This window comes from Oncorhynchus keta, chromosome 21, assembly GCF_023373465.1.
Source record: "Oncorhynchus keta strain PuntledgeMale-10-30-2019 chromosome 21, Oket_V2, whole genome shotgun sequence".
NCBI classification, from domain to species: domain Eukaryota; kingdom Metazoa; phylum Chordata; class Actinopteri; order Salmoniformes; family Salmonidae; genus Oncorhynchus; species Oncorhynchus keta.
Window position 1 is genome coordinate 7,325,538 of NC_068441.1, and position 26,758 is coordinate 7,352,295.

General features: G+C 43.3%; 1 protein-coding gene across 2 annotated transcripts in view; it reads right to left on the reverse strand.

Annotated features, from left to right (window-relative positions):
• LOC118400031 (forkhead box protein J3-like) overlaps positions 1 to 26,758 on the reverse strand; it is an 87,845-nt gene that overhangs the window by 31,443 nt on the left and 29,644 nt on the right. For both annotated transcript variants that reach the window (XM_035796366.2, XM_035796365.2), the window contains one exon: positions 26,249 to 26,705. In XM_035796366.2, the coding sequence (XP_035652259.1) occupies positions 26,249 to 26,572 (324 nt within the window). In that variant the 5' untranslated portion in view covers positions 26,573 to 26,705. The remainder of the gene's footprint in view (positions 1 to 26,248; positions 26,706 to 26,758) is intronic.

Consider the following 26,758-nt stretch of genomic DNA (forward strand, 5'->3'; position numbering starts at 1 on the left):
GATTGGATGATAAATTAACAGGCACCACTTTGATTATATGCAACGCAGGACAAGCTAGTTAACCTAGTAATATCATCAACCATGTGTAGTTAACTAGGGATTGTTTTTTATAGGATAAGTTTAAACCTAGCTAGCAACTTACCTTGGCTCCATGCAGCCACAAAGTCCATTTGACGCTGCATAAAAGGTGGTCAGTCTGCCACGCAGTTTCCTCATGGATTGCAATGTAAATGGTCCATAATAGGCATTCAAAAAGGCCAATTACCAATTATGAAAAGTTGAAAAGGCGGCCCTAATTAAATCGGTCAACCTCTAATCAAAACTATGAAATAACACATATGGAATCATAAAAATAAAAAAAGTATTTAATTTAACTAGGCAAGTAGCTTAAGAACAAATTATTATTTACAATGGACGGCCTAGGAACAGTGTAACTGGCTTGTACAGGCGCAGAACGACAGATTTCTACCTCGTCAGCTCAGGGATTCGATCTAGCAACCTTTCGATTACTGGCCCAACTCTCTAACCAGTAGGCTACCTGCCGCCCAATCATGCAGTAACCAAAAAAAAAGTTTAAAATCTTGAGTAAGGAAACACACCGGATTACTTTTGATCCCTTGCGTGAATAGCCGACAGCAGTGTCTGTCAGGAGCTCAGGAAACTGAGGGGCCAGGATATTTTATACAATGCTGCAAGTTAGCTAGCACAAACTTCAGGCTGGACCAAGTTAATAGTTGATACGATGTTTCAAGTTCCTTGCAGGCAGGCCATGGGTATCCAACGATATATATATATATATTTTTTTTTAAATCAGCATTTTTACCTATGGGCTGCAAATGTTTCTTGTTGGCTTTATGTAGGCCATTTTTACATACTGGCAATAGTAGTTAACTTTAGATTTGTACAATTTTCATTTAGAGATAATTTTGATTAACCACATGACATTGATTTTGAGATATGAAGATAAATTCAAATGAAATGGTTCCATGAACATCGTAACTGGCACGCAGATCAGTAGAAATGGTACGATAGTCCTGTGGCCCCGGGCGCAGTGCACGCTGACACGGTCGCCAGGTGTACGGTGTTCCCACCGACACAGAGCGGCTGGCTTCCGGGTTAAGTGGGCATTGTGTCAAGAAGCAGTGCGGCTTGGTTGGGTCGGGTTTCAGAGGATGCATGGCTCTCGACCTTCGCCTCTCACGAGTACGTACGGGAGTTGCAGCGTTAGACAAGACTAACTACCAATTGGATACCACAAAAATTGGGGAGAAAACAGGGTAGAGAAAAAGAAACCAAATAAATTAGAAGAGGTACAATAACTTGGCACTCCAAATGGAAAAAGGTTGCCAACCGCTGGTGTAGCCAATCACAGGCAATTTCAGGAGCTTAATGGCTGCAAAGGACAGTGGGAGGAGTCAGGAAAATGTTTTTCCTCTTCTGTTTAGGCTATAAAGATTCAGGCTCAGTCTTCATTTTTAAATACATTTTTTAAAGCTTAAAAAGCTTCCGACGTGCTCAGTAGCTTTACATATAGTTGATTTTATTCAAACATATGGTATCTATATGGAAAAATTGCACTTTTTAAAAATGTTGACCAAGCATGCAAGTTGAGGCCAAGTGAATTAAAAGACAGAAGGCAGTAAAAAATAGAAAAACATCTATATTAAAATGATGAAAGCGATAAATGCTTGCATATGGAAATTTAAAAGATGCATGCGCATAGCCGGCAAAGAAATCAGTGCTCAATAATAACTCCTGTTTCTACTGTGCAATAAACTATTTGCTTAAAATCAGATAAAGCTTTTCAAAACGTACTGACTATTTAGAAAGGTTTCTCCTTACCATTTGGTGCTGAAGAGCTTCAGATCCAGTACAATAAAAAGCAACCCACGCAAGCCGTTTTAACCCCAGTTGAAGCTGTGCAGTCTACACCCACTGGATAACCATGGTGGGAGTTGCCTGCTAGGGTCATTTAGTTCCATACAGATCTTAGATTCACTTCTGTATAGGCTGGTGTACATCTTCCATACATATGCATTGGGTCATGTTAGGTAATAGGCAGATGAGAGACGGGCTGGTTCCTGTCCATCAGGTGGGTATGGGATTGTTAAGCCTCGCTTGCCAGGCTTAGAGAGCTACTAGCTGATATTAACTACACTTTAGTGCAGGGGTGAGCGAAATACGGCCTACGGTCAGGGGCCAGCCAGTCGGTCGATTAAATATGGACCTCAGTATAAACACTGAAATAACTGCACCTTTTCTGGCCCGCAAACTAATTGTCCATTTTTTTTCTCCATTAAAACAAATAAATAATAAAATAAATACATTTGTGCAGCCTTCAAGACACAATTATTACCCACTCCTGCTTAGTGCGTGGCTGGCTGTGAAGAGGAGACATGACTGGGAATGAAAATAGGTGTGGGAGACAGAGCCCCTCCCAGGCAGGTATGCAGGGGACAAGAAGATGCCAAGAGAGAACTGGACACCGACTCACACGCCAATCAGTCACGGTCCATCCAAAATGCACTGGTAGATAGTCTGCTATTCGAAACAGAATATTCCCCATATTCTGGCTTTTCAGTTAGTCATAGAGAGTGTGATCCTAAAGACATCCATCTTCATCTGAAGTTACTTCGTGAAAGTAATCCAAGGATACTTACACCCACATTCAGTTTAGGCTCAGACAAAACTCCTATTCTCCGGAGTGGCACAGAAGTTTATGAAAGCTGCACTAAGGATGTTCCCTTTTCAGCAGTAGGAGGGGATTGGAGACCAAAAGCACTGCAAAGAAAGTGTTCTGAGCTCAACCTCGCTCACACCCACATCTTTACCTGCTTTGTTGGGTAACCTTGAGCTCAGTCTGCAGAGACTGCAGAGACTTCTGCATTATTTTCTGGATGCATTAAAGGTTACAGGCCTGACTCTTCAGTGCAACACGAGATTTTTTAACGTTTCCTTTCAAAATTGGTAGCCAGGTTGGCTGCTGCGAATTATTTTTTAAAGGCTACGGGGGGGAATTCATTTAAATGTAACACTGAATGACAGGTCAACACAATGACAAAAGAGCTGAGCCACTCGTCTGAACCATTTTAATCATAGTCCTTCAGGAGCGCTCTCTCGCCTGGTGCTGAGAGCAAAGCACACACAGTCAAAGGGCTTTCCACAGTCTCCAGAGCAGAGCAGCTCCACTCATAACTAGAGCCTTTCAAATTGTTTTATTTTTGGCCTGATTCGGTTTAGTTCTCCCCAAAAATTGTGTTTAGTTTTTCCAGGTTTGAGCCCCCCCAAGTTTCACTCTCAAAACTCACAAGGACATGGACCTTGTTAAAAACAGTCAGAGAGAGGAGAATAGAGGAGAGGGATGGAGCCACTGTTCATCATCATTCACTGGTCAGCACAGCACAGGAGAAGAATTGGGTCTAGAGGAATGAACGAAAGAACCAGGTGGTCCAGAAGAGTTGAAAAAAAAAAGGTAGTGGACATATAGGCCTAGCCTACCGTTTGCTTCATTGCCCAGGCTATCTGTCTATTTGGCTCATCTTACCATTCTGGCGAGATTCAAATTGAACTGAAGGTCTCGCACAATTGATTTGCAGACAAAGGAAACATCTAAAAACAAGATCTGCATCATCTAGATCACATATGTCAGAGTCAAGGCCCGCGGGCCACATCCGGCCCGCGAGAAGGTTTTTTACGGCCCCTGGGATGATCTTGATTTATTATTAGAACCGGCCCGCAGACCGCAGCAAGCCGGCAGCCCGCAGATCTTTTACACGCACCAATACTACATTTCCCACAATGCAACGGTGACGCACCGAGCAGTAGGCTGCTTCATTTCAATATTTATTGGCACAGCAGTTGTCAGCATCACAGTAAAATTAACTTTCAGATACCCATCAAAAATGGCAAAACGGAAGGTGGACACTGAGAACCGGGGTTTCAAACAAGGTGGGAGTCGGAGTATTTGTTCACGGAGGTAGCTGGAAAACCTGTGTGTCTTCTGTGTGGAGAAAGTGTGGCGGTACTGAAAGAGTATAATCTGAGACGACATTATGAAACGAAACACGCGGACAAAAACAAGAATATGGACATGGAACAAAGGCTACAAAAGGCAGAGGAATTAAAACGAGGCCTCAAATCTCGACAGGCTCTGTTCAAAAAAGCCAAATCACAAGGCCAGGCTGCTGTCAAGGCCAGTTTTATTTTGGCAGAAGAGATCGCTAAATCAGCCCGGCCATTTACGGAGGGGGATTTCATCAAAAACTGCATGATTAAAGTTTGTGACGAAGTTTGCCCAGAAAAAAGGCAACTCTTTTTAAATGTGAGTCTGAGCAGAAACACCATTGCCGAGAGAGTAGACCAGTTGTCCATCAATCTAAAAGAGCAGCTTGTGAAAAAGGGAAAAGATTTCATTGCATATTCCTTGGCTGTGGATGAGAGCACCGACATTTCTGACATTGCCCAGTTGTCAATTTTCATCCGCGGAGTGGACTCCAGCCTAAGCGTGACAGAGGAGTTTTTGGCTTTACGTCCTATGCATGGCACAACTACGGGGCATGATTTGTATGAAGAGGTGTCAAGATGTGTAAATGAGATGGAGCTGCCTTGGGAAAAACTTGTGGGTTTGACAACCGACGGAGCACCTGCGATGTGTGGACACAGGAGCGGACTGGTGGCGAAGATACGGGAAAAGATGCAAGAGGAAAACGCGACAGGTGAGCTGACAGCTTATCATTGTATCATACACCAGGAAGCGTTGTGCGGTAAAGCCTTGAAAATGGAGCATGTAATGAGCATCATCACGCGCACAGTTAACTTTATCAGAGCCAAAGGTTTGAATCACCGCCAGTTCAAGGCATTTCTGACGGAGTTAGAAACGGAGCATGGTGATTTGCCTTATCACACAGAGGTGCGATGGCTAAGCCAGGGAAAGGTGCTTCAAAGATGTTTCGAGCTTCGTGAGGAGATTTGTCTGTTCTTGGACAGCAAAGGGAAAGACACAACACAACTCCGAGACGAAATGTTTCTGTGTGAAATGGCTTTTCTGTGTGACATTACGAGTCATCTGAATGCAATGAACTTGCAGCTGCAGGGTCGGGATCGTGTCATCTCTGATATGTACAGTACAGTGAAGGCATTTAAAACCAAACTGACTCTGTGGGAGACGCAGATGCGGAAAGAAAATTTGAGCCACTTTCCCAGCTGCCAGACCATGAAAGAGAAGCTCTCTACCAGTGCGTTCCCGAGCGCACAGTTGGCTGATAAAATAGGTATGCTTGCCGCTGACTTTCGACGCCGATTTGCTGACTTTGAAGCACAAAAAAGCAGCTTGGAACTGCTCGGTAACCCATTTGCTGTTGATGTGGAAAGCTCACCACCAAACCTCCAAATGGAGTTGATTGACCTCAATGCAATGATGCACTGAGGGCAAAATATGCGGCAGTGGGTGCTGCGGAGTTCGCCCGTTTCCTCCCGACACAATGCCCCAGCTGCGCATCCAGGCTGCTCAAACGTTGTCTATGTTTGGCAGCACATACCTGTGTGAACAACTGTTTTCTTTGATGAACTTGAACAAAACATCACACAGAAGTCGACTTACTGCTGAACACCTCCACTCAATTCTGAGGATTTCCTCAGCTCAGAGCCTTACCCCGAACATTGATGAACTTGTGGAAAAGATGGGACACCACCAAGTATCACCCTCAACCTCAAACAAGTGAACATTACTGTGCAATCACATATTTAGAGTTTTTACTCAGTTCAAGTTTAAAAGTTAAAGTTTAATATTTGTTTTCACTGCATGTTACTTCTCCTTAAACAAAGTGTTGTTTTTGATTAATAGATTTTTGCACTTTATTTTATTGTATTTCAATCCAATTATATTTTAAAAATATTTCAGTTGAGTGGATGATAGAAAATTGCTATTATTGTTTTTTTCTTTGAAGTAAATTTAGCCCACTTTTGCTAAAATAGAAAATATAGGCTACTGATGGTGCCTTGAATACCGGTTTCTTTCATTTAATGTTCATGTTATGGGGATTTTTATATAAAGGAAATTTGTCTTTTGTGTCTGTTGAAAATTAAAGATTACTGACAGAGCCATAAGAAAATATTGCTTTATTTATCTGATCATATTGGAATATATTTGTTAGGTTTTCAGTAGGTTCAATTAGGTTCACTAGACTATATGCGTCATTTAAACATTTTTCAATGAACATTCGAACAGTCCGGCCCTCGGCTTGTAGCTAAATTTTTTATTTGGCCCTCCGTCCATTTGACTTTGACACCCCTGATCTAGATGAAGGCCAATTGCACTTCACTCTGACTTGATCCCCGAACTGTGAAACTCCAAGAGAAAACTATTTAACAGGTTTTCAGAAGGGAAAACAATCCTCACACATTGCATTCACCATTTGACATAACATCGCAAAAAAAAAAATACAGTTCTGAATTCACAAAATTTGCCATAAGAGAGAAGCACACAATAAGCCTGGCTATAAACTGGGTCTGTTCCATTCTGACGGATGCAAGCTTGCACTTTCGTGCTTCTGTGCAATACATGGCTCTCCCCTCCCTCCCTCCCTCCCTCCCTCTCTGCGGAGGCAGCACAAGGCCATGAGAGATTGGAGGCAAAGTGACGTCCTCCAGTTTATCCTCCCTGAAAGCCTTCGCATGCTCTCAGTTCCACATGAGAGATCTGATGAAAGCCGTTTGTCAGCACGCCACTTAATTATCAGGCAGTAGAGCGTCCGATAGTATCCTTCCACTAACAATAGCTGCTCACAGCAGCCCCCTATAGTGCCCACACTCACAACGCTCCATCGGTACCAAGTAGTGCCAACGGCCCACTTAAGAGTAGAACAAATTAAATGCTACAAAGAGGTATTGGGTATAAATTCTGATTTCTATGGCCTTGTCAGTCTCTAGCCTTGTAAGCTGTGGAAATAAAATAGACATATGTAAAATGTGGTTACCAGACAGACTAATAAAAAACACCTTCTGTAAAAGACCACAATAATGCTGTATAACATAGCCCATGTCACCAAAACTAAATGCATTTACCCTTTGAGGTAGAGGGCATAATATTGAGAGGCAGATGACATGTTTCAGGTTACATTTTATCTTGACCCGACGACCTCTTGGATGCTGATTACCTAAAAACAATTGAAGGATCTGAGAAAATAATGTGGTCGTTGTGTGTCATGAAGTCTGGCAGAGAAACTAAAAACATTGACCTGTAATTTGCTTCCATTGAATTTACAGAGCTTATACTCTCTAATAATCAAAACATACAGAGCAAAATGTAGGCAACATGCATTCATTCTTCAGGTCTACCATTCATGGCAGAGTCAAATTTGTTGACTTTTAAAAAGCCTGAGAAAAGCAAAATGTCTCGGGGATGGAAGAAAGATAAAAAATAAATTAAAGAAACACCACATCTAACGTAGCGAGAAGGTCAAAGTGGAATAATATGAGACTGAAATAAGGCATACGAATTTAGTATTCAATGTCAGAGAGACGGAAATGACTTGCCAGCCATGATTGAGCACCACTAAAAAAAAAAGGCAGGAGGAAGTACGTTTTGCGATTGGGACGATCTCATCAGAAACGTGGTCGAGTTCTCTGGAGGCATCATATATTCACTATGCCTGGTGAATGCAAACTGACTGCCTTTGGGAGTTTGGTTGTTTAATGAATTGCAAGAAAATAATATTCTCAGTGGAAATACAGGTTCATCGATTCATATTCAGTCGTGTTCTTCTCCCGTCGCTCTTAGAGAACAAGCAGTGAAAAGACACGGATAAATGAAGGGTTCACAAATAGACCAGGGGTCTTACGGTCCACATTTACCTCCATCCAAAGATGGGGGCGTCAAACTCATTCCATGGAGGGCCTAGTGTAGGGCTGGGCTGTATACAATATTTGACTATACACACACACACACAAACGTATTGCTGCACGGAACGGTTTGGGTTTTTACTTAGCCTTGTAACAACTGCATTTCAATGTTTGGTTTATTAAATGTGATATGCCACTCGGCCTTGTCTCACGTCCGTTTTTATAGTTTACTATGCAACTTGAGTGAGTCGTCCCTCTCCGCCTCTCACCAAGCCCCAACCCGTCACTCAAGGACAGCTCGCCCACTTCAGACTTTAGTCTGCATGATCAATGCAGCAGCTGGCAACAAGATGTTGATGAAAAACGTTGCTGCTTCCCACTTTGCGTCTTAAATGTATAAAACCACAGCGTTCTATGACGACATTATTAGTTTGTGCGTCTTACCGTCTGCAAAAAGCTACTTTGTCTTTTCTTAGGTAGTTGTGGCCAAAATAAATTCTGTTAGCCACTTATCACTAGATAGTACATTAGCGGAGTCAGAGCAAAAACGGAGCTAGCTAAAACAGCCTGATTAATACCAGTGCTGATGTAGGCCTAAATCAGCATGTTGCTTGTACAACACCTTCTAAAATCAGAGAGGAGTAGGTGAAGAATGAACATGTTAGCTTTATGTACATGAAGTAAGAGAACATAGTTAAAATGTTGACAAAGGCTATAGGTTTCCCTGGGAAACACATTGGTTCCCACCCTGGCACAAATTCCTCCCCGACTTTTTCAATAGTTGTCATGTCAAACTGTATTCAAAGTGACCAATATTATATTCCAACTATACATTTGGAACAATCATTATATTTACATGATCGCAACGGTTCACCCATGTTTTGATCTAAATCAAAATTGCAACAGTCGGTTAAAAAGAAGCGCTTGATTGTTTGCCCATTTCATACAGACCTACGTAGCAGTGTAGAAACTCTCAAGTGCAAATATTCAGCATTTTCATCAATTTCTGCAAATGATAAGCGGTTAAGTTTGATTGAACAATATCAAACAAATCAGAATTGAGAAAGACTCATTGAAATCACCTAGAATGTATGTGTTGCCACCAATGTGTATAAACCCTGGATGACTGACAGGGGGCGTTGTATTGAAGCCACTGCACAGCCATCTTGGTACATCTCAAAATACATGTATTTATTAATGTCTACGTTCATTTGACACATTTTGTCTACTACAGACACCTTAATTTATCATTTAAAAGTATATTATGTGCGTCGAAACATTTTCCTTGGTATTTTTTTTTGTTGTTGTGAGGTAATGTAACTGTCCCCACTACAACCCCAAAATATTTCAAAGCTTGTAATTTTGTCCTTTAATTGAAATACTGTAGAATTGCATTCATTCCTACGGAGGACTGCTCCTACTAGGAAGTGCCAATATGGTCGACTGGTGGCTTCAAAGCCTCTCACTGGCCAACACATATCAGCAAACCAGGGTTTATATAAGTCATTGGTTGCCACCCTAGGGTTATGCACTTCTCATAAAGCAAATTTAGAACTAATCAAAAAATATTTTTTTTTAAATGTAAAAAACAAAACAAAAAAATATATATATTTGCCATTTATCACCCAGCCCACTGTCTGCTGGTTTTTCCTTTTAATTAAGACCTACATAACCAAATGCGGGGAGTTCCTTACTAATTAGTGACCTCAGTTTGTCAATCAAGTACAAGGGAGGAGAGAAAATCTGCAGACACGCTGCCCTCCGTGAAATGAGTTTGAGACACGAGATCTAAAGCCTCTGGATATACATATAATCCCCCAATAGGACAGAGAAACTATCCTACCTCGGATTAAACTATACAGAATCAAAGAAGTTCATATGGGGCAACCAAGCACATCATGCCTTTGCATCACAGGCAGACAGAGCATGACACAACCCCGGATCTGCGGTAGATCTCCCATGGTAACCTGTCCTCAGGGTACACTATTCATCCTTACAGGAATGTACAGAGGAACAGAAAAAGAGCCTTTAAAAAAAGTGTTGCCTTAGCTTCACCTTCAGACCAAACCAGAACTTTCCTGAATTCTATTTGACTTGCTACCGATTTAAAAAGCAGCTACAGACCTCCTTTTCAGCCCATTAGCCAAGTTAATGTTGAGCTGACAGACTCGCTGACCCATAAATAATACATGGCAGTGGTCAAGAGAGGCCAGATACCTCAGGAGCACCCGTTCATCCCTCTACACGACCGCATTAATGGGCTAATTCAGAGGCAATTAACTGGTGGGGAAGAGGGCTGTGGCCTCGCGGCTGCAGGGCTCAAAGCCGGGGCAAACAATTGCTCTGAGCATTCACACACACACACCATCTCCCACACGGAGCCCCATTTACATATTGTACTAGGACAGAACTCCCAGCATCTAGATAGAGCAAAACCACAAGGTAACAGTAAACACGTTAAAACGTTGGTTTCCGTTCTTCCTGGTCACGGCTAAGATTCCAGAGTACAATCTCAACACTGGCAACTAGTAGGCAGTCAAACTGTGCTGCTGTGAGCCACATTGGTTTTCTACTGCAGCCTTTATGCTTACACAGCCCCTGCCTCGTAGCAAATTGACTTAGACCATTCCTTTGATGTTTGTCAAATAGGACTTTCATTCGATAAATTAACTGCAGAAAACTTGCATTGAAAACAGTGACATTGACAAACGAGCAATTACAACCAGCAATATTCATGTGTCATATCCGTGGGTGTAGTGACCTGCGATTAGCCACACTGACGTTGGATGGGAGAGTCGTGGCTGTCAATAGGAGTGGAGGGAAGGCTGAGCAGCCCATTCTGACATGTCATCCATCACTGGTTCCGCTCTGCCGCCACAGCTGTGTCACTGTCCCCCTCTCAGTCGAGCACCGACCCCAATGAGGACATGCAGGCACGGGGCTCAAATTTCTCACTCAGAGACCGTCCAGACGTGAGCAAGGCTTACAGAGCGGGGCGTAGAAAAGCTCTCAGATGTGGCAATGACAACGTTAAAATAATCAACATGTCGCCACGTTATGCTTTGCACATGGTTATATCTTGACATTGACACCACATTCACGCCATTGCAGAAAGCGGCGATCGCAAGCGGCAGCGTGAGGTTATTAGCTCTGGGACAATGACCGAAGGGGTGATCAGGGTTACGTAATTACCATGGAGGCTGGAGGATGCATTAGAACAAAAATTAAATAAGCCAGGAAAATTCTCACTATAATTTCTACCCATGCTGATTAGATGAACATGCCAATCATTAGGGCTTGTTACCGCTGCTTTTAATTCCTATCAGATAGCGGTGACCTGCCGTGTGGCTGTATAGGCTAGTTAGCTCAGATATACCGTTAAACCTGGAGGGTTATGCTCAGTGAAGGGCTTTACCTCAGCCAGCCTCCAGAACTCCGGCCTGATCCCCAGTCAGTCAGTCTCATGATCCCCAGGACCTTCCCACAGGTTCTTATAATTAGTCTTGGCTAGAGCTTTATTCATTTAAAAAAAAAATTTTTTAAAGAAGAAGAAAAAAAACAGGCGCACGAGAGAACAGCTGACAAATTAGCAGCGAGCTTCACGGGAGGCAAACGATCTACAGGGAGAACAGACTACCTCAATTATGGATATTATTAATGAAATCAAACAAAGACCGGGAGACCGAGAGAAGGGAAGAAATCCGTCACACATACTTTATTAAAAACACGAGAGCATTGATTGTTTGATCGTTCATGTTTTCTGGAGGATTTGTGAAAATAATAGTTTTTATATAGCAGAAGCCAGCAGCAGTAGCCGGCCTAGCCCAGCTTAGGTGGATTTAACAGGGAAGATTCAGAGTTAAAGGCGGATTCCAAGGACTTGGCTCTATTTATAGCATGTAGAATTCATCATGGCTCAGCGCCTCTCCCCCTCTCTGTCTATCCCCCACTCTCCACCCACCCACCCCCCTCTTTCCGGGAGAAATCAAAGTACCTATGAGAGGCCATGCTTAGGTTCAGACTGACCTAACACCGAAAGGCCATGAGTAGGAATTGAATTCAAAACGTCGAGCTTAGGCTTTCAATTAAAACGAGACCGGCAAAGCAGAGGCTTTCATGATTGGGATTCAGTCTTATACTGAAGCCATGGTAAAGCCTTCACCAGCTCTCAAACTAGGGTCCTGTGTTCGCGCGATCATGTGACATGCATGATTTTAACCTTATTTAAAGCTTTTTCCATGAAACTTTCCCCCTTTTCTTTTTATGTCAGATGGTTTAGCACCATCCTCAGACAACCTCTTTCATTTTGTGTAAGGCTTTAAATAGAGGATTAAAATGATGACGATGTCACATGACTGCACAAGCCACAGAGTCCTGCACTTAGGAATGCTAAATGCTCACTGCCCTTGCTACAATGACAGGAACACCCATAAGGCCAAAATGGACACCACCTCAGAGGAGCATCACATCTAAAAAATGAAATAAAAATCTCCAAATTCGGTTGGGTACAAAAAGGATGACTGAAGGATTCTCATACTACCCATCCGTTTTCCCTTTAGAAGAACCTGGGGACTAGCTAATTATTTTTCTATTTTTCTGAGTTTTTTTAAATGTCTAAAATTCCTTGCAGTTCATAACTCTGTAGCTAGGGTGATTTCAACCCCGCCTCCCAAATTGTCTCCATTTCCAGCCTTACATCTGAGACAAAGCATGGGCACAGCCCATTGGAGGTGATGATCTCAGTCGCCACATAAGCGAACAGATCTGGAAAAGCCATAAAAATACAGAACCACCCCCTTTCTTCAGTTATTAAATACACACAAATAAATCTCAGCGAATCCAAATTCATCCCTATACTGTGCTTCACTGCATTGCTGATTCTCAGTCCAAACCCTTCCCCCAGCTACTGAGCAGCTGTAGAGTCCATTCTGCTTCCTCACTGCTCTAGTGTCGTCGTAGCACTCAGCGGCTGAGCAACATGCCCCCATAACACAGACCGAGACGCGCTGCTTTTCAGATAGGCCAGGAGCAGGCCAGAAGCAGTGACTCAGCAAGTATGCACCCCATCCAGAGCTCAACAGTGGATCACTGTCCAACACCATCGGTGGAGAAATAAACAGCACAGCAGCAGTACTACTACTACTGGGGTCTCAGTCAGGCGGCAAGTCAGGTATTGACTTTAAACAGATTTCATTATCACAGTCGAGGGAGCTTCGCCGATCAATTTGTGACTAATGACGGATGGTAAAATGTGTTGCTCAGCAGGGAAAGGAAAAGCCGTAAAAAAAAGGTTAATATTTAGGCTAAGATGTGCTTGTATGGAATGGAACCTATAGATAAACTGAACTGTGAAGTCATGGTCATGAGCTGGGAAAAGACACAGTTACATAAAAACGGAGCCAAAATCTGTACATATGGGCCACAAGAGACAGCTCCAGTGCCCCGAGCCCTTTCATGTTCCTCAATGTAGTCGACTCCTCACTCAACGGGGTGTGGGGACAACAGCTCCTGCCAAATGGATGCGAGGCATGCCAGCCAGCATGTCCTCCCCGCCCACTCCAAGGGGCAGAGTGTGTGCAGTAGGGAGGCGGTGGGGGGAGGAAAGGTGAGGCTGGTGGGCGGGCAGCCAGGCAGGAGCTTCCTGACACGGGAACCCGCCACACAGCAGGATCAAACCGGCTGCCGAATGATTCACTACCACTCCCACCACCAACACAGTCGGCACCGGGCCTCCACACAGCCACTTCTGCTGCATCTACAATTAACAACAATCTGGGGAGAGACGGAGTTGCTAAAAATAATCCCACATGCATCTCAAAAAACAGGGCTCTAACTTTGCAATGTCAGTGCCTTTGATACAGTATGATAAGACCGTGTTCTAAAATGGTCGTATTTTTCGGGGCCGGGGAAAATAAGCATTAGTTACTCTTAATATGTACCTCAGCTGCTGAATTATTGAATATCTGCAAAGCATTTAAAATGTAACTGCTTGCTTAGCGGGGTAATGGAGAAGTAGATGGAGGTATCAGAGTCTACCGTTGAAGCAATTTTTACACTTTCACATTCCACGCCCTGAAACCCAAGCTTGAGGTGGGAGATAGCAGGGGCAGAGAGAAGCGCAAAACACGCTTACCTGACTGATCACATTTAAAATAGGCAACAGGAGCTGCCTGGGATTTCTGTGCTGCAGTCAGTCACTACGTTAGTGAGCAGCAACATTATCTCCAAAGTAAATAATGTCCCGGAGGAACGGCAGCTCCCCAAATCACTTCTTAAAAAACAGAAACCGCTCCAGGCTGCTATTATTAAGCTTGCGCCATCCAATGGGAAGGGGAACCTTTGATCCCTTTAGGGTGCAGCGCATTTGCATTTTATAATGAGATCAAAGAGGCTAGGTCTGTCCAGGGCCCCTGCAGAAGGCAGCGCCGTACCCCATCTCTAGTCTGCAGACTGGACCGATTTATAGCCTCCTAGACACTAGAACCATTTCTTAATCAACATGACACAGTAGCTGTGAGGACATGTGGACATGCAGTAGTGTTTGTAGGGCAATCGGCATCCATTATTTGCCAGCTTGCCTTCACGCAGGTGTGGAAAACATGGGGGGGAAAGAGAGAAAAAAAAAAATCAGTCGCAACAATATCCTCAACAGTTAAAGTTCAAGAGCAAACATTTCAAACCTGGTTGAGAATTGCGCCACGTTCTCTTTGGCATCCTTCAACCTGCTAGAAACACAGCAGGGAAAGAGTTTCTGCCTGCACTGGACGACATACGGTGTGGGAAGAAAGATTTGAGACGGAGGTGGGCGGCTCCATAGTCAGCGACTATTGGATTGGGTGTGCATGCGTGCGCGGGTGTGTTCCATCCGAGAGCACTAACGAGTCGGTTTCCCGGAGTTGGAGGGGGCCGAACAGGAACTCCGCTGGCGTCATCTGTGGGTGCTCTAGAGTCTATACATTTAATACCTTAACACCGAGGTTTATTATACTGAATGTGTCACACGTCGAAGAATCCCACACTACTGCATTTCAGAGGTAGTCTATAGGCTGTGTGGTCTGAGGAGCGAACAAGTCACTGCAGGGCCGAGGTATGAGGCCCAAGCAGGTCAGGTAGAACTTGGATCACTTTAAATTCATTAGCGGTGCGCCCATCTGCCAAGGCCCGGCCGGACACACGTTTTCAGAGGGTCTGATCAGATTAGATGGCCGGTTTGAAGCGGGATTATAAACCTGTTTTGTAAACAGATTTCAGATCTCTGCAGATAACATGAGCTTTTGCATGGACTGGGTGCCCAGTAATCCTCTAGTGTCTATACATTTAATACCTTAACACTGGAGGTTTATATGGAACGTGTCACAAAACAAAAAAGGATCCTACACTAATGCATTTCAGAGGTAGCCTATAGGCTGTGTGGTCTGAGGAGAGAACAAGTCACTGCAGGGCCAAGGTATGAGACCCAAGCAGGTCAGGTAGAACTTGGATCGCTTTAAGTTCATTAGCGGTGGCTCAGGCAGGAGCCAGCCAGTGTGAAAGTAATAACCTTAGAAACTGATCCACAGCCAAAACGTCTTGATAAAAAAAAGAAAAAAAAGAAGTCTCATCAGCATCAAGAGCTTTGGACAGGCGAAGCAGGACATCTTAACCTGGGAGAGACCAGGTCACTCTGACTTGCTTTTAAATCTGTAGAAAGTCATTAGGGCCAGCTCCACATATCCTACACTACAATGACAGACGAATGGATCAGTTTGAGCAGCAAGATTGAATTGGACTAGAGGGAAAATGCAGACAACACAGAAGGGTCTGTTTTGGAATACAAGAAGCAACACACACACACACACACACCACATAAATTATTCTCCCATGTAACATGCTAGGTGATGTTGGTACAAATATATGCTATGGGATGAAGGGGGGGGACTATAGAAAGGATGATATATCCTTAAGCAAGTATCCATGTAGCAGGCATAGTGGGCCAACATTAGTCAGGACTAGCCAGTGTGTTTCTCCAAGTACGAGCTATTCCCCAAACATCGTTCTCGTCAGCTAGTGTGACCTACAGCACAGGCCTATAAAAGAAAAACAAGAGGTCTCTTTTTATAACTCTTCTGCATCGCTTAAGAGTGCAAAAATGTATCCAAAAGTGCTTTAGAAAGCTGGAGAGTTTAAGAAAGCCTCTGTTTAATTGCCTGCTCGTGGACGCAGTGTGCTTATTCACTCCTTCAAAAACAACCACGCTCATATTTTTTGACCTTGATGAATTAGCTGTTCCTATTGACAGCACTTATTGATATTTCTTAAAAGCGTGGGCTAATGGAGTTCTATGGAGATGATTAAATGCCTGGATTAGCCCGGTCTCATCTCGGAGGCACAGCCCGCATTATCATACAGAGCAGACGCGTGCGTGCTCTGGCTCCTAAATTCTTGCAGCCCGCCAACATCTCTCCAGGGGAATAGCGGAGTGATGACTGCATCCGACCTACATTCACCCCGCCCAGACATGCTCACATCAACCCCTCACACACAAACACGAAAGGAACTAGACACACGCTATCCACATTTTCAAACATTGCTATGTGCACAGACAATGGAAGTGAAGGATTCGACTTACGCCTTCCTTACCTACTGCAGTGCCCTCCTGGCAAACTTGCTAGAGTCCATTTTTCTACTTGAGTCTCAAAGTCAAGTAAACAAGTGAAATTGTATATGTATTTAATTAAAGTTCACTAATGTTAGCTATATCTACGAGCAGTTATTTTGTGATAATTAGGTTAGTTGTGTAAGAGTTAAAACCTCTACAGGATTGGTGTTTGTCCCGCGGGTCGGTTGAGCTAACATGCGTTAATGTGATTAGCATGACGTAAGTAACAAGAACATTTCCCAGGACATAGACATGTCCTATATGGGCAGAAAGCTTAAATTCGTGTTAATCTAACTGTAGTGTCCAATTAACAGCAGCTATTAGAGTGAAAAGAATACCAATCCTTTGTTTGAGAGCGCACAGCAAAATATTTTATCATGGCAACTGGTTTGATACATTCGCATCGGAATGTATATAATGTACTTGTAATCTTGCCGATTTGTCATCCTGAGGGTCCCAGAGATAAAATGCTGCATTGTTTTGTTTGATAAAATACATTTTTATATTCAAAACGTAGGCACTGGGTTCTACAGTTTGAACCCCTGCTGTGTCTGCTCCCATCTAGATGGTTCTGTGAAGGTTAGTGCCTTTTCTGTAAGGAAGCCATCATTTATGACATACCTGGGAGTGTGTAAAACACATTTTTTTTATTACTATATCATTTTTATATGTCCTCTTTAGAGTTATGTACTTAAAATGTATCAATTGACCAATTCGGCACTTTTGGCTTGATACAAGATTTTGAACAGTAATACAATGGTTCATTGGATCAGTCTAAAACTTTGTACATACAGTGGAGAGAACAAGTATTTGATAACCTGCTAAATCAGCAGTGTTTCCTACTTACAAAGCATGTAGAGGTCTGTCATTTTTTAAAGTAGGAAAACCTGCAAAATCGGCAGTGTATCAAATACTTGTTCTCCCCACTGTACACTGCTGGCATTTTTTTTGACCAGATCTAATGTGTTATATTCTCCTACATTAATTTCACATTTCCACAAACTTCAGCGTTTCCTTTCAAAATGGTATCAAGAATATAAACTCAGCAAGAAAAAGAAAACGTCCCTTTCAGGACCCTGCCTTCCAGATAACTTCACAGATCTTCATTGTAAAGGGTTTAAAACAGGGTTTCCCATGCTTGTTCAATTAATGAACATGCACCTGTGGAACGGGCAATAAGACACTAACAGCTTACAGATAGTAGGCAATTAAGGTCACAGTTATGAAAACTGAGGACACTTAAGACTCCTTTCTATTGACTCTGAAAAACACCAAAAGAAAGATGCCCAGGATCCCTGCTCATCTGCGTGAGCGTGCCTTAGGCATGCTGCAAGGAGGCATGCAGATGTGGTCAGGGCAATAAATTGCAATGTCCGTACTGTGAGACGACTAAGACAGCGCTACAGGGAGACAGGACGGACAGCTGATCGTCCTCGCAGTTGCATAACACGTGTAACAACACCTGCACAGTATCGGTACATCCAAACATCACACCTGCGGGACAGGTACAGGATGGCAACAACTGCCCGAGTTACACCAGGAACACACAATCCCTCCATCAGTTCTCAGACTTTCCGCAATGAGCTGAGAGAGGCTGGACTGAGGGCTTGTAAGGCAGGTCCTCACCAGACATTACCGGAAACAACGTCACCTATGGGCACAAACCCACCATTGCTGGACCTGACAGGACTGGCAAAAAGTGCTCTTCACTGATGAGTAGCAGGTTTTGTCTCACCAGGGGTGATGGTCGGATTCAGCTTGTTGTCATTGCAGGCAATCTCAACGCTGTGGTGTACAGGGAAGACATCCTCCTCCCTCATGTTTTTATTTCACCTTTATTTAACCAGGTAAGCAAGTTGAGAACAAGTTCTCATTTACAATTGGTACCCTTCCTGCAGTCTCATCATGACATGACCCTCCAGCATAACAATGATACCAGCCATACTGCCCTTTCTGTGTGTGATTTCCTGCAAGACAGGAATGTCAGTGTTCTGCCATGGCCAGCGAAGAGCCCGAATCTCAATCCCATTGAGCACGTCTGGGACCTGTTGGATTGGAGGGTGAGGGCTAGGGCCATTCCCCCCACCCCACCCCCACAGAAATGTCTGGGAACTTGCAGGTGCCTTGGTGGAAGAGTGGGGTAACATCTCACAGCAAGAACTGGTAAATCTGGTGCAGTGCTTGAGGAGATGCACTGCAGTACTTAATGCAGCTGGTGTCCACACGAGATTGAGACTGACTTGATTTTGACCCCCTCTCTGTTCAGACACATTATTCAATTTCTGTTTGTCACATGTCTGTGGAACTTGTTCAGTTTATATATAAGTTGTTGAATATTATGTTCATACAAATATTTACACATGTTAAGTTTGCTGAAAATGAACACAGTTGACAGTTTTTTTGCTGAGTTTACATATCCTTGCTTCAGGTCCTGAGTTACGGGCAGTTAGTTGGTTATGCCATTTTGAGGCGAAAATTGGAGGGGAAAAAGGGTCCGATCCTTGAGAGGTTTTAACTTCTTATGGCTGGGGGGCAGTATTGAGTAGCTTGGATGAATAAGGTGCCCAGAGTAAACTCAGGCCCAGAAGCTAATGTATGCATATTATTAGATTTGGATAGAAAACACTGAAGTTTATAAAACTGTTTAAATGATCTGAGTATAACAGAACTCATATGGCAGGCAAAAACCTGTGAAAAAAAATCCAACCAGGAGGTGGGAAATCTGAGGTCTGTATGTTTAAGTCTTTGCCTATCCAATATACAGTGTAAAATTAGGTCCGATTGCACTTCCTACAGCGTCCACTAGATGTCAGTCTTTAGAACCTTGTTTCAGGCTTCTACTGTGAAGGGGGAGAGAATAAGAGCCGTTTGAGTCAGGTGTCTGGCAGAATGTCATGTGCTCAGTCTCGTGTGCGCCCGTGAGAGTTAGCAGTGTTCCTTTTCCTTTCTAAAGACAAAGGAATTGTCCAGTTGGAAAATTATTGAAGATTTATGAAAAAAAACATCCTAAAGATTGAATCTGTTTCTACGAACTGTAATGGAACTGTCGTCTGAACTAAGTGCCTGCCCCTTGTGAATTTGGATTTGTGAACTAAACTCAAACAAAAATTTGGTATTTGGACATAAATGGACTTTATCGAACAAAACAAACATTTATTGTGGAACTGGGATTCCTGGGAGTGCATTCCGATGAAGATCAAAGGTAAGTGAATATTTATAATGCTATTTCTGACTTCTGTTGACTCCACAACATGGCGTGTATCTGTATGGCTTGTTTTGGTCTGAGCACTGTACTCAGATTATGGCATGGTGTGCTTTTTCCGTAAAGCTTTTTTGAAATCTGACACAGCAGTTGCATTAAGGAGAAGTATATATTTAATTCCATGTATAACACTTGTATTTTCATCAACATTTATGAAGAGTATTTCTATAAATTGATGTGGCTCTCTGCAAAATCACCAGATGTTTTGGAAGCAAAACAATAATGAACATAACATGCCAATGTAAACAGATTTTTGAATATAAATATGAACTTTATCGAACAAAACATGTATTGAGTAACATCAAGTCCTATGAGTGTCATCTGATGAAGATCAAAGGTTAGTGATGAATTTCTCCATTTCTGCTTTTTGTAACTCCTCCGTTTGGCTGGAAAAATGGCAGTGTTTTTCTGTGACTAGGTGCTGACCTAACATAATCGTTTGGTGTGCTTTCGCTGTAAAGCCTTTTTGAAACCGGACACTGTGGGATTAACAACAAGTTTGTCTTTAAAATGGTGTATAATACTTGTATGTTTGAGGAATTGTAATTATGATATTTCTGTTTGAATTTGGCGCCCTGCACTTTCACTGGCAGTTTTCAAATTGATCCCGTTAAACTTCTTACGGCTGAAATCCCGTTAAGGGCCATCAAGCCAATAACTATAAAAACAAAGATGATAAACTATAGGCTACAGGACTAGAAAATGTTGGTGAGCATCCAAAAGAAAGTTCGTTCTACAGTCCTGCACCGGTCGACTGATCAACACATCCTATTACGTTGCCGATTCAAAAAGGTGGCAACAAGACCATTCATGGCATTTAACACACTGGTTCAGACCATTCAGTGTGTGTTTGTCATAGTGACAACTGAAAATAATACTTCAATGTACATGTTGGCCTAAGGAAAAATAATATATATAGTAACTTATTTAAAAATTACATTTTTATTTTATGTTGCAATTCAACCAAAACACGCTATTTAGGCTGGGCTAAACTTTACAGCATGCCATTGCCCAAGTGGATTGCAAGTGATTTCCATTTTTCTAACAGTTGTCAATTCTTTCACTGTGCTCATCTAGGCTATGTAACAGTGTTATCATAAATGGCCAAAAGTGATCACACCAATGCACTTTGTCCTCAACTTTCCCCGACATGCCTTTTATATGCTGTAGGCCTTTTTTACATTCAGCAAATTAGTAAAAGTAAGTCTGCTTCTTTCCCCCAAAATAGGCCATTAGGCTTAGAATATCAAATAAAATAAAAAGTCCTATAGCTTTGGTAGCCTATAGCTTTCATGGGATATCACGAAGAGAGGACTGGCCTATTATCGGAGAGGCTTGCGTAGCCTAGAGCCTGTTGAGCACAGGAACAGCTGTAACAGAGGCTTGTGATGTGTAGCTGAGGTAAGAAACTAAATATTAGTTACCTATATTAGGCCATTCATTAGCTAAATACACTGCTCAAAAAAATAAAGGGAACACTGAAACAACAATGTAACTCCAAGTCAATCACACTTCTGTGAAATCAAACTGTCCACTTCTGAAGCAACACTGATTGACAATAACTTTCACATGCGGTTGTGCAAATGGAATAGACAACAGGTGGAAATTATAGGCAATTAGCAAGACACCCCCAATAAAGGAGTGGTTCTGCAGATGGGGACCACAGACCACTTCTCAGTTCCTATGCTTCCTGGCTGATGTTTTGGTCACTTTTGAATGCTGGCGGTGCTTTCACTCTAGTGGTAGCATGAGACGGAGTCTACAACCCACACAAGTGGCTCAGGTCGTGCAGCTCATCCAGGTTGGAACATCAATGCGAGCTGTGGCAAGAAGGTTTGCTGTGTCTGTCAGCGTAGTGTCCAGAGCATGGAGGCGCTACCAGGAGACAGGCCAGTACATCAGGAGACGTGGAGGAGTCCGTAGGAGGGCAACAACCCAGCAGCAGGACTGCTACCTCGGCCTTTGTGCAAGAGGAGCACTGCAAAATGACCTCCAGCAGGCCACAAATGTGCATGTGTCTGCTCAAACAGTCAGAAACAGACTCCATGAGGGTGGTATGAGGGCCCGACGTCCACAGGTGGGGATTGTGCTTACAGCCCAACACCGTGCAGGACGTTTGGCATTTGCCAGAGAACACCAAGATTGGCAAATTCGCCGCTGACGCCCTGTGCTCTTCACAAATGAGAGCAGGTTCACACTGACCATGTGACAGAGTCTGGAGACGCCGTGGAGAACATTCTTCTGCCTGCAACATCCTCCAGCATGACCGGTTTGGCAGTGGGTCAGTCATGGTGTGGGGTTGCATTTCTTTGGGGGGGCCCGCACAGCCCTCCATGTGCTCGCCAGAGGTAGCCTGACTGCCATTAGGTACAGAGATGAGCTCCTCAGACCCCTTGAGACCATATGCTGGTGCCGTTGGCCCTGGGTTCATCCTAATGCAAGACAATGCTAGACCTCATGTGGCTGGAGTGTGTCAGCAGTTCCTGCAAGAGGAAGGCATTGATGCTATGGACTGGCCCGCCCGTTCCCAAGACCTGAATCCAATTGAGCACATCTGGGACATCATGTCTCGCTCCATCCACCAACTCCACGTTGCACCAGACTGTCCAGGAGTTGGCGGATGCTTTAGTCCAGGTCTGGGAGGAGATCCCTCAGGAGACCATCCGCCACCTCATCAGGAGCATGGCCAGACGTTGTAGGGAGGTCATACAGGCACGTGGAGGCCACACACACACACACACACACACACACACTACTGAGCCTCATTTTGACTTGTTTTAAGGACATTACATCAAAGTTGGGTCAGCCTGTAGTGTGGTTTTCCCACTTTAATTCTGAGTGTGACTACAAATCCAGACCTCCATGGGTTGATAAATTTGATTTCCATTGATAATTTGTGTGATTTTGTATTCAGCACATTAAACTACGTAAAGAGAAAAGTATTTAATAAGAATATTTCATTCATTCAGATCTAGGATGTGTTATTTTAGTGTTCCCTTTATTTTTTTGAGCAGTGTATATTAGGGCAATATTTACCCATCAAAGAGCAAGGGGGAACATTTTTTAAATAAATTGAGATCTGTAGTGAGTTCCTCCAGGCTAAGATCTGTGGTCCCTGGGAACGCAAAGTTCCACTAGTGATTATGCATAGGGCTATGTTTTTAGACAACAACTGCTATACCTGGGCTACAACAGGGCGAAGGGGGATTTATTATTGTCATCTAGTGAATACACAATTATTGTCCATAGGTTGTAAAACTGCAGTGATGTAGCAACGAGTTTGGGTATATTCTTGACAGTATCGAAGGACAAGGTACCATAGCAGGCCACTCATACGGTGTATTTTATCAGTGTTAAGATAATAATTGCCTAAAGTAGGCATACTAACTTCCCCTTTCCATCTCCCTGCACGTTCTTAATGCTGTAGCCTATTTTACATGCAGTAATCAAGCGCAAATCTCTCCAATAGGCTATGAGGTAAAAAACTACATTTGAAATAAGTGTCCAACAAGCTTTTGTAGTCTGGCTTTTCCTGGGACTCCAGGAATAACCATGGCAGCGGCAAGGCCAGGTGCATAATTGTGCAACAGAACAAAGACAGGCTGGAGATGTAATCTACAGCCTAAGTAGAAGTGTAGGCATATTAGACCAGAATTCATATACGCTCAATGTTAGGCTTAATACCGCAGTGAATATATCCAGTCAATTTACACAGCGAAATAAAACATTTATTAGATAACGAAATCATAGGTAGATACATTATGTGCCTCCAGAGGCTGCGCTGAGTGTGCTCCCTACCAGTCCAGGGGTACGCAGCTGGAAACGGTACCATACGTTACAATACAATGTAATGAAGAATGTTATTGTTTTCAAGTCAGTAGAAAACTCTAGGCTGGAAACTGCAGTGAATAGCCTATGCAATTTGAATAACTGCTCAGATGCCTGGTGTTTTGAACCCATCCCAGTATTCATTTCAAAATAACTGCATCTAGACTGACTGATTGGGCAACCATTAATATCAGTTGCATGCGTAGTGATACCACATTTCACATCAGAGCCTCAATAGTCAACCTAAATACTTTTCACCACCATACAGTACTTCCTTTTACCCATGTTCAAACTGTGTAGGCTAACAATGTGTTTTGTTTGTCATTTAGCAGATGCTCTTATCCAGAGCAATTTACAGGAGCAATTAGGATTAAGTGCTTTTCTCAAGGACACAGACAGATTTAACCTAGTCAGCTCAGGATTCAAACCAGCAACCTTTTGGTTACTGGTCCAATCTCTTAACTGCAAGGTTACCACCCAGCCCACCACTCCTTAGTAACCTATGCAATGTCAACAGTAAACATGTCAGTCTCTCTTGGCTCAAAGTAGAGGAGAGACTGACTCGGTGTTAATTTCATCGCCAATAACTGACAAACTCGTCAAATACCTATTTTTCCTAACTAAAACTGACGATAATGAGATGCTCGAAAAAGAACCCCAATAACTTTTACAAATTTTAGTTGACAAAAGTGTGAGACGAGAATTCCACGTGAGACTACGGGACATTTAATTTGACAAGTAACTCCATTTCATCCGTTTTGTCAAATCCTAAACATGTACAATATTTAATGCAATGCATCGGCATCTTTCAGTCGTGTGGTCTGATCGAGTGGATCTGCCCGGCTCTCCCTCACAGCTCCCAGGTGGTCACTTCAGTCACTGTCACTTGTCAATCTTTTAAACTGATGCGAATCCAGGACACTTGACTTGCAACTAACCTCAACTAGAAACAATGTTTACGCTCTCTCGTACTTTCATGTAGGCTATTTTTGCTTTGATCACATCAGAAGCTCTATTTTCCCATGTGTGCTGCTATTCACTCGTCGGTGTTGCCGCTGCCACGCCGCAGTCCGCAAATGAGAGTTGTGGTTGCTTTTTTCGTATGGGAAGAACAAAATGCTATTTGTTGAATATTAGGAGTACAGTAATACGTCTGGCATTTTTGGAAAGATCCCATTTTCCCACTTTCAAAGGAAACCACTGTTATTTACCCCCTTGTTATTTATCTCCCTTGACTGTTATGATGGTGTGTGTGGGGGGTTACAGTTCATAAAGGGAAATCAGTCAATTGAAATAAATTCATTGGGCCCTAATCTATGGATCTCTCATGACTGGGAGTACAGAGGAGTCTTGGTCACAGATGCATTAAAATAGGTAGGGGTGTGGATCAGAAAGACAGTATCTGGTGTGACCACCATTTGCCTCGTGCAGCACGACACATCTCCTTCACATAGAGTTGATCACGTTGACTGTGGAATTGTCCCACTCCTCTTCAATGGCTGTGCGAAGTAGCTGGATATTAGGTGGGAACTGGAACACATTGTCGATCCAGAGCACACACACACACACACACACACACACATACATACATACATATTTCCTGAGGTTTCTTATATCTCCTAGATACAGGGCAAACACCTCAACCTTGTTTGTTTCTTATGATACATTGTTTGCCATTTATGGGCTATACTAGTAAATGCCAAATTCAATATTTTATCAAATCATTTTTATCCATAAAGGGGCCCTAAAATTCATAATCAAATAGCTAAAATGATCCATAGTATGACCAGCTTAAAACAATTCCATTCGTCACCTAACGATCATATTAATCTCAAATGACTCAAGCAAACAGCAAAATTACCTTTTAAATATATATTTTTTAAACATAGTTATGACAAATGTAGTAAAGTATTTTTGTCTCATATATTGGGGGGTTTTGCGCCGGACCAGAGGAAGACTAGCAGTCGCCACTGGCGTCGGGTAATGGGGATCCCACTAAAATCTCTATCAAAGACATTGCATATCAACATGGTTGATATAAAGCCAAATCAACCCATTTAATGCTGGATACTTTCTTATCCCCTCCCCACATAGACGCACACAGGAAATGGGCTGCATACATCATGTCTGACTGCAATAAACCAGTGCCGCACATCCTACTTCCTATAAATGTCTACTGATTGGAAAACTCATTCTTGTATCACTTTCCATCTGGGCTCTTTAAAAGGCAATCAGCATAGCTTCATCTGTGTTGATCATGTGCTCCTTGAGATGATGACACAGCACTGGCTCTCTCCTACACAACGGCCTTCTCCCTATCAAGGCATCTGCAATGAATAATACCACCCATGAATGAGTTATTTAGTCTTTGTTTGCTCAGATCGGGACATCTCTGAATATTAATCCAGAATTTTACACTTCACAGTTCTCGTAGGGCTGCTCCCATTTTTATTTTATTTTTTTATTCAAAAGATGTACAGCTCGCTTTGAGCTTTACGGGAAATTACAGTGTGGTGCTTGTTATTAATGACATTGAGCTTTCACGTCCAACTCTATGTCTACAAAAACTAACTCGATCGCATTCCAAAACCACACACACACACACACCGGGTGATGTCATCAGCTGGGAATTTACATCCTTTCTACTCCAGCTCGTCTGTCTGTCCTCTTACAGTACGTACCTTCCAGCCGCTGCCTGCCTCCCGGTAGTAGGGGAAGTTGTCACAGATCCACTGGTAGATCTCGCTCAGAGTCATCTTCTTCTTTGGCGAGCTGTTGATGGCGAAGGTGATGAGGCTGGCGTAGCTGTAGGGCGGCTTGCCGTCTTTGTGCTGCTGGACCTCCTCCTGGTCCAGCGTGGTGTTGGGGTCCAGCATGGCGTTCTTCTTGCCCATGCCCTGCCCCCCGTGGCCCCCCTGGGCATCCGCCTTCTGGATGGCAGCCCGCATGGTCAGCTGAGGCAGCCAATCCATGGAGGTCAGACTACTCTCCAGCTCCGACGTCATAGCGACGGCAGGCTGGGCTAGGCTGGGGGGGGGCGGGGGGGTGTTGATGGGTGGAAAGCAGGCCAGGTGAGGTGAGTGGAGGCTGAGGGCAAGGCTCCCCCAGCTCAGCTGTCTAGCGGTCTCTGAGTGAGGCCTAGAAGATAAGACAGGCAGGGTTCAGTCCAACTACACACATTTTGAAATTAC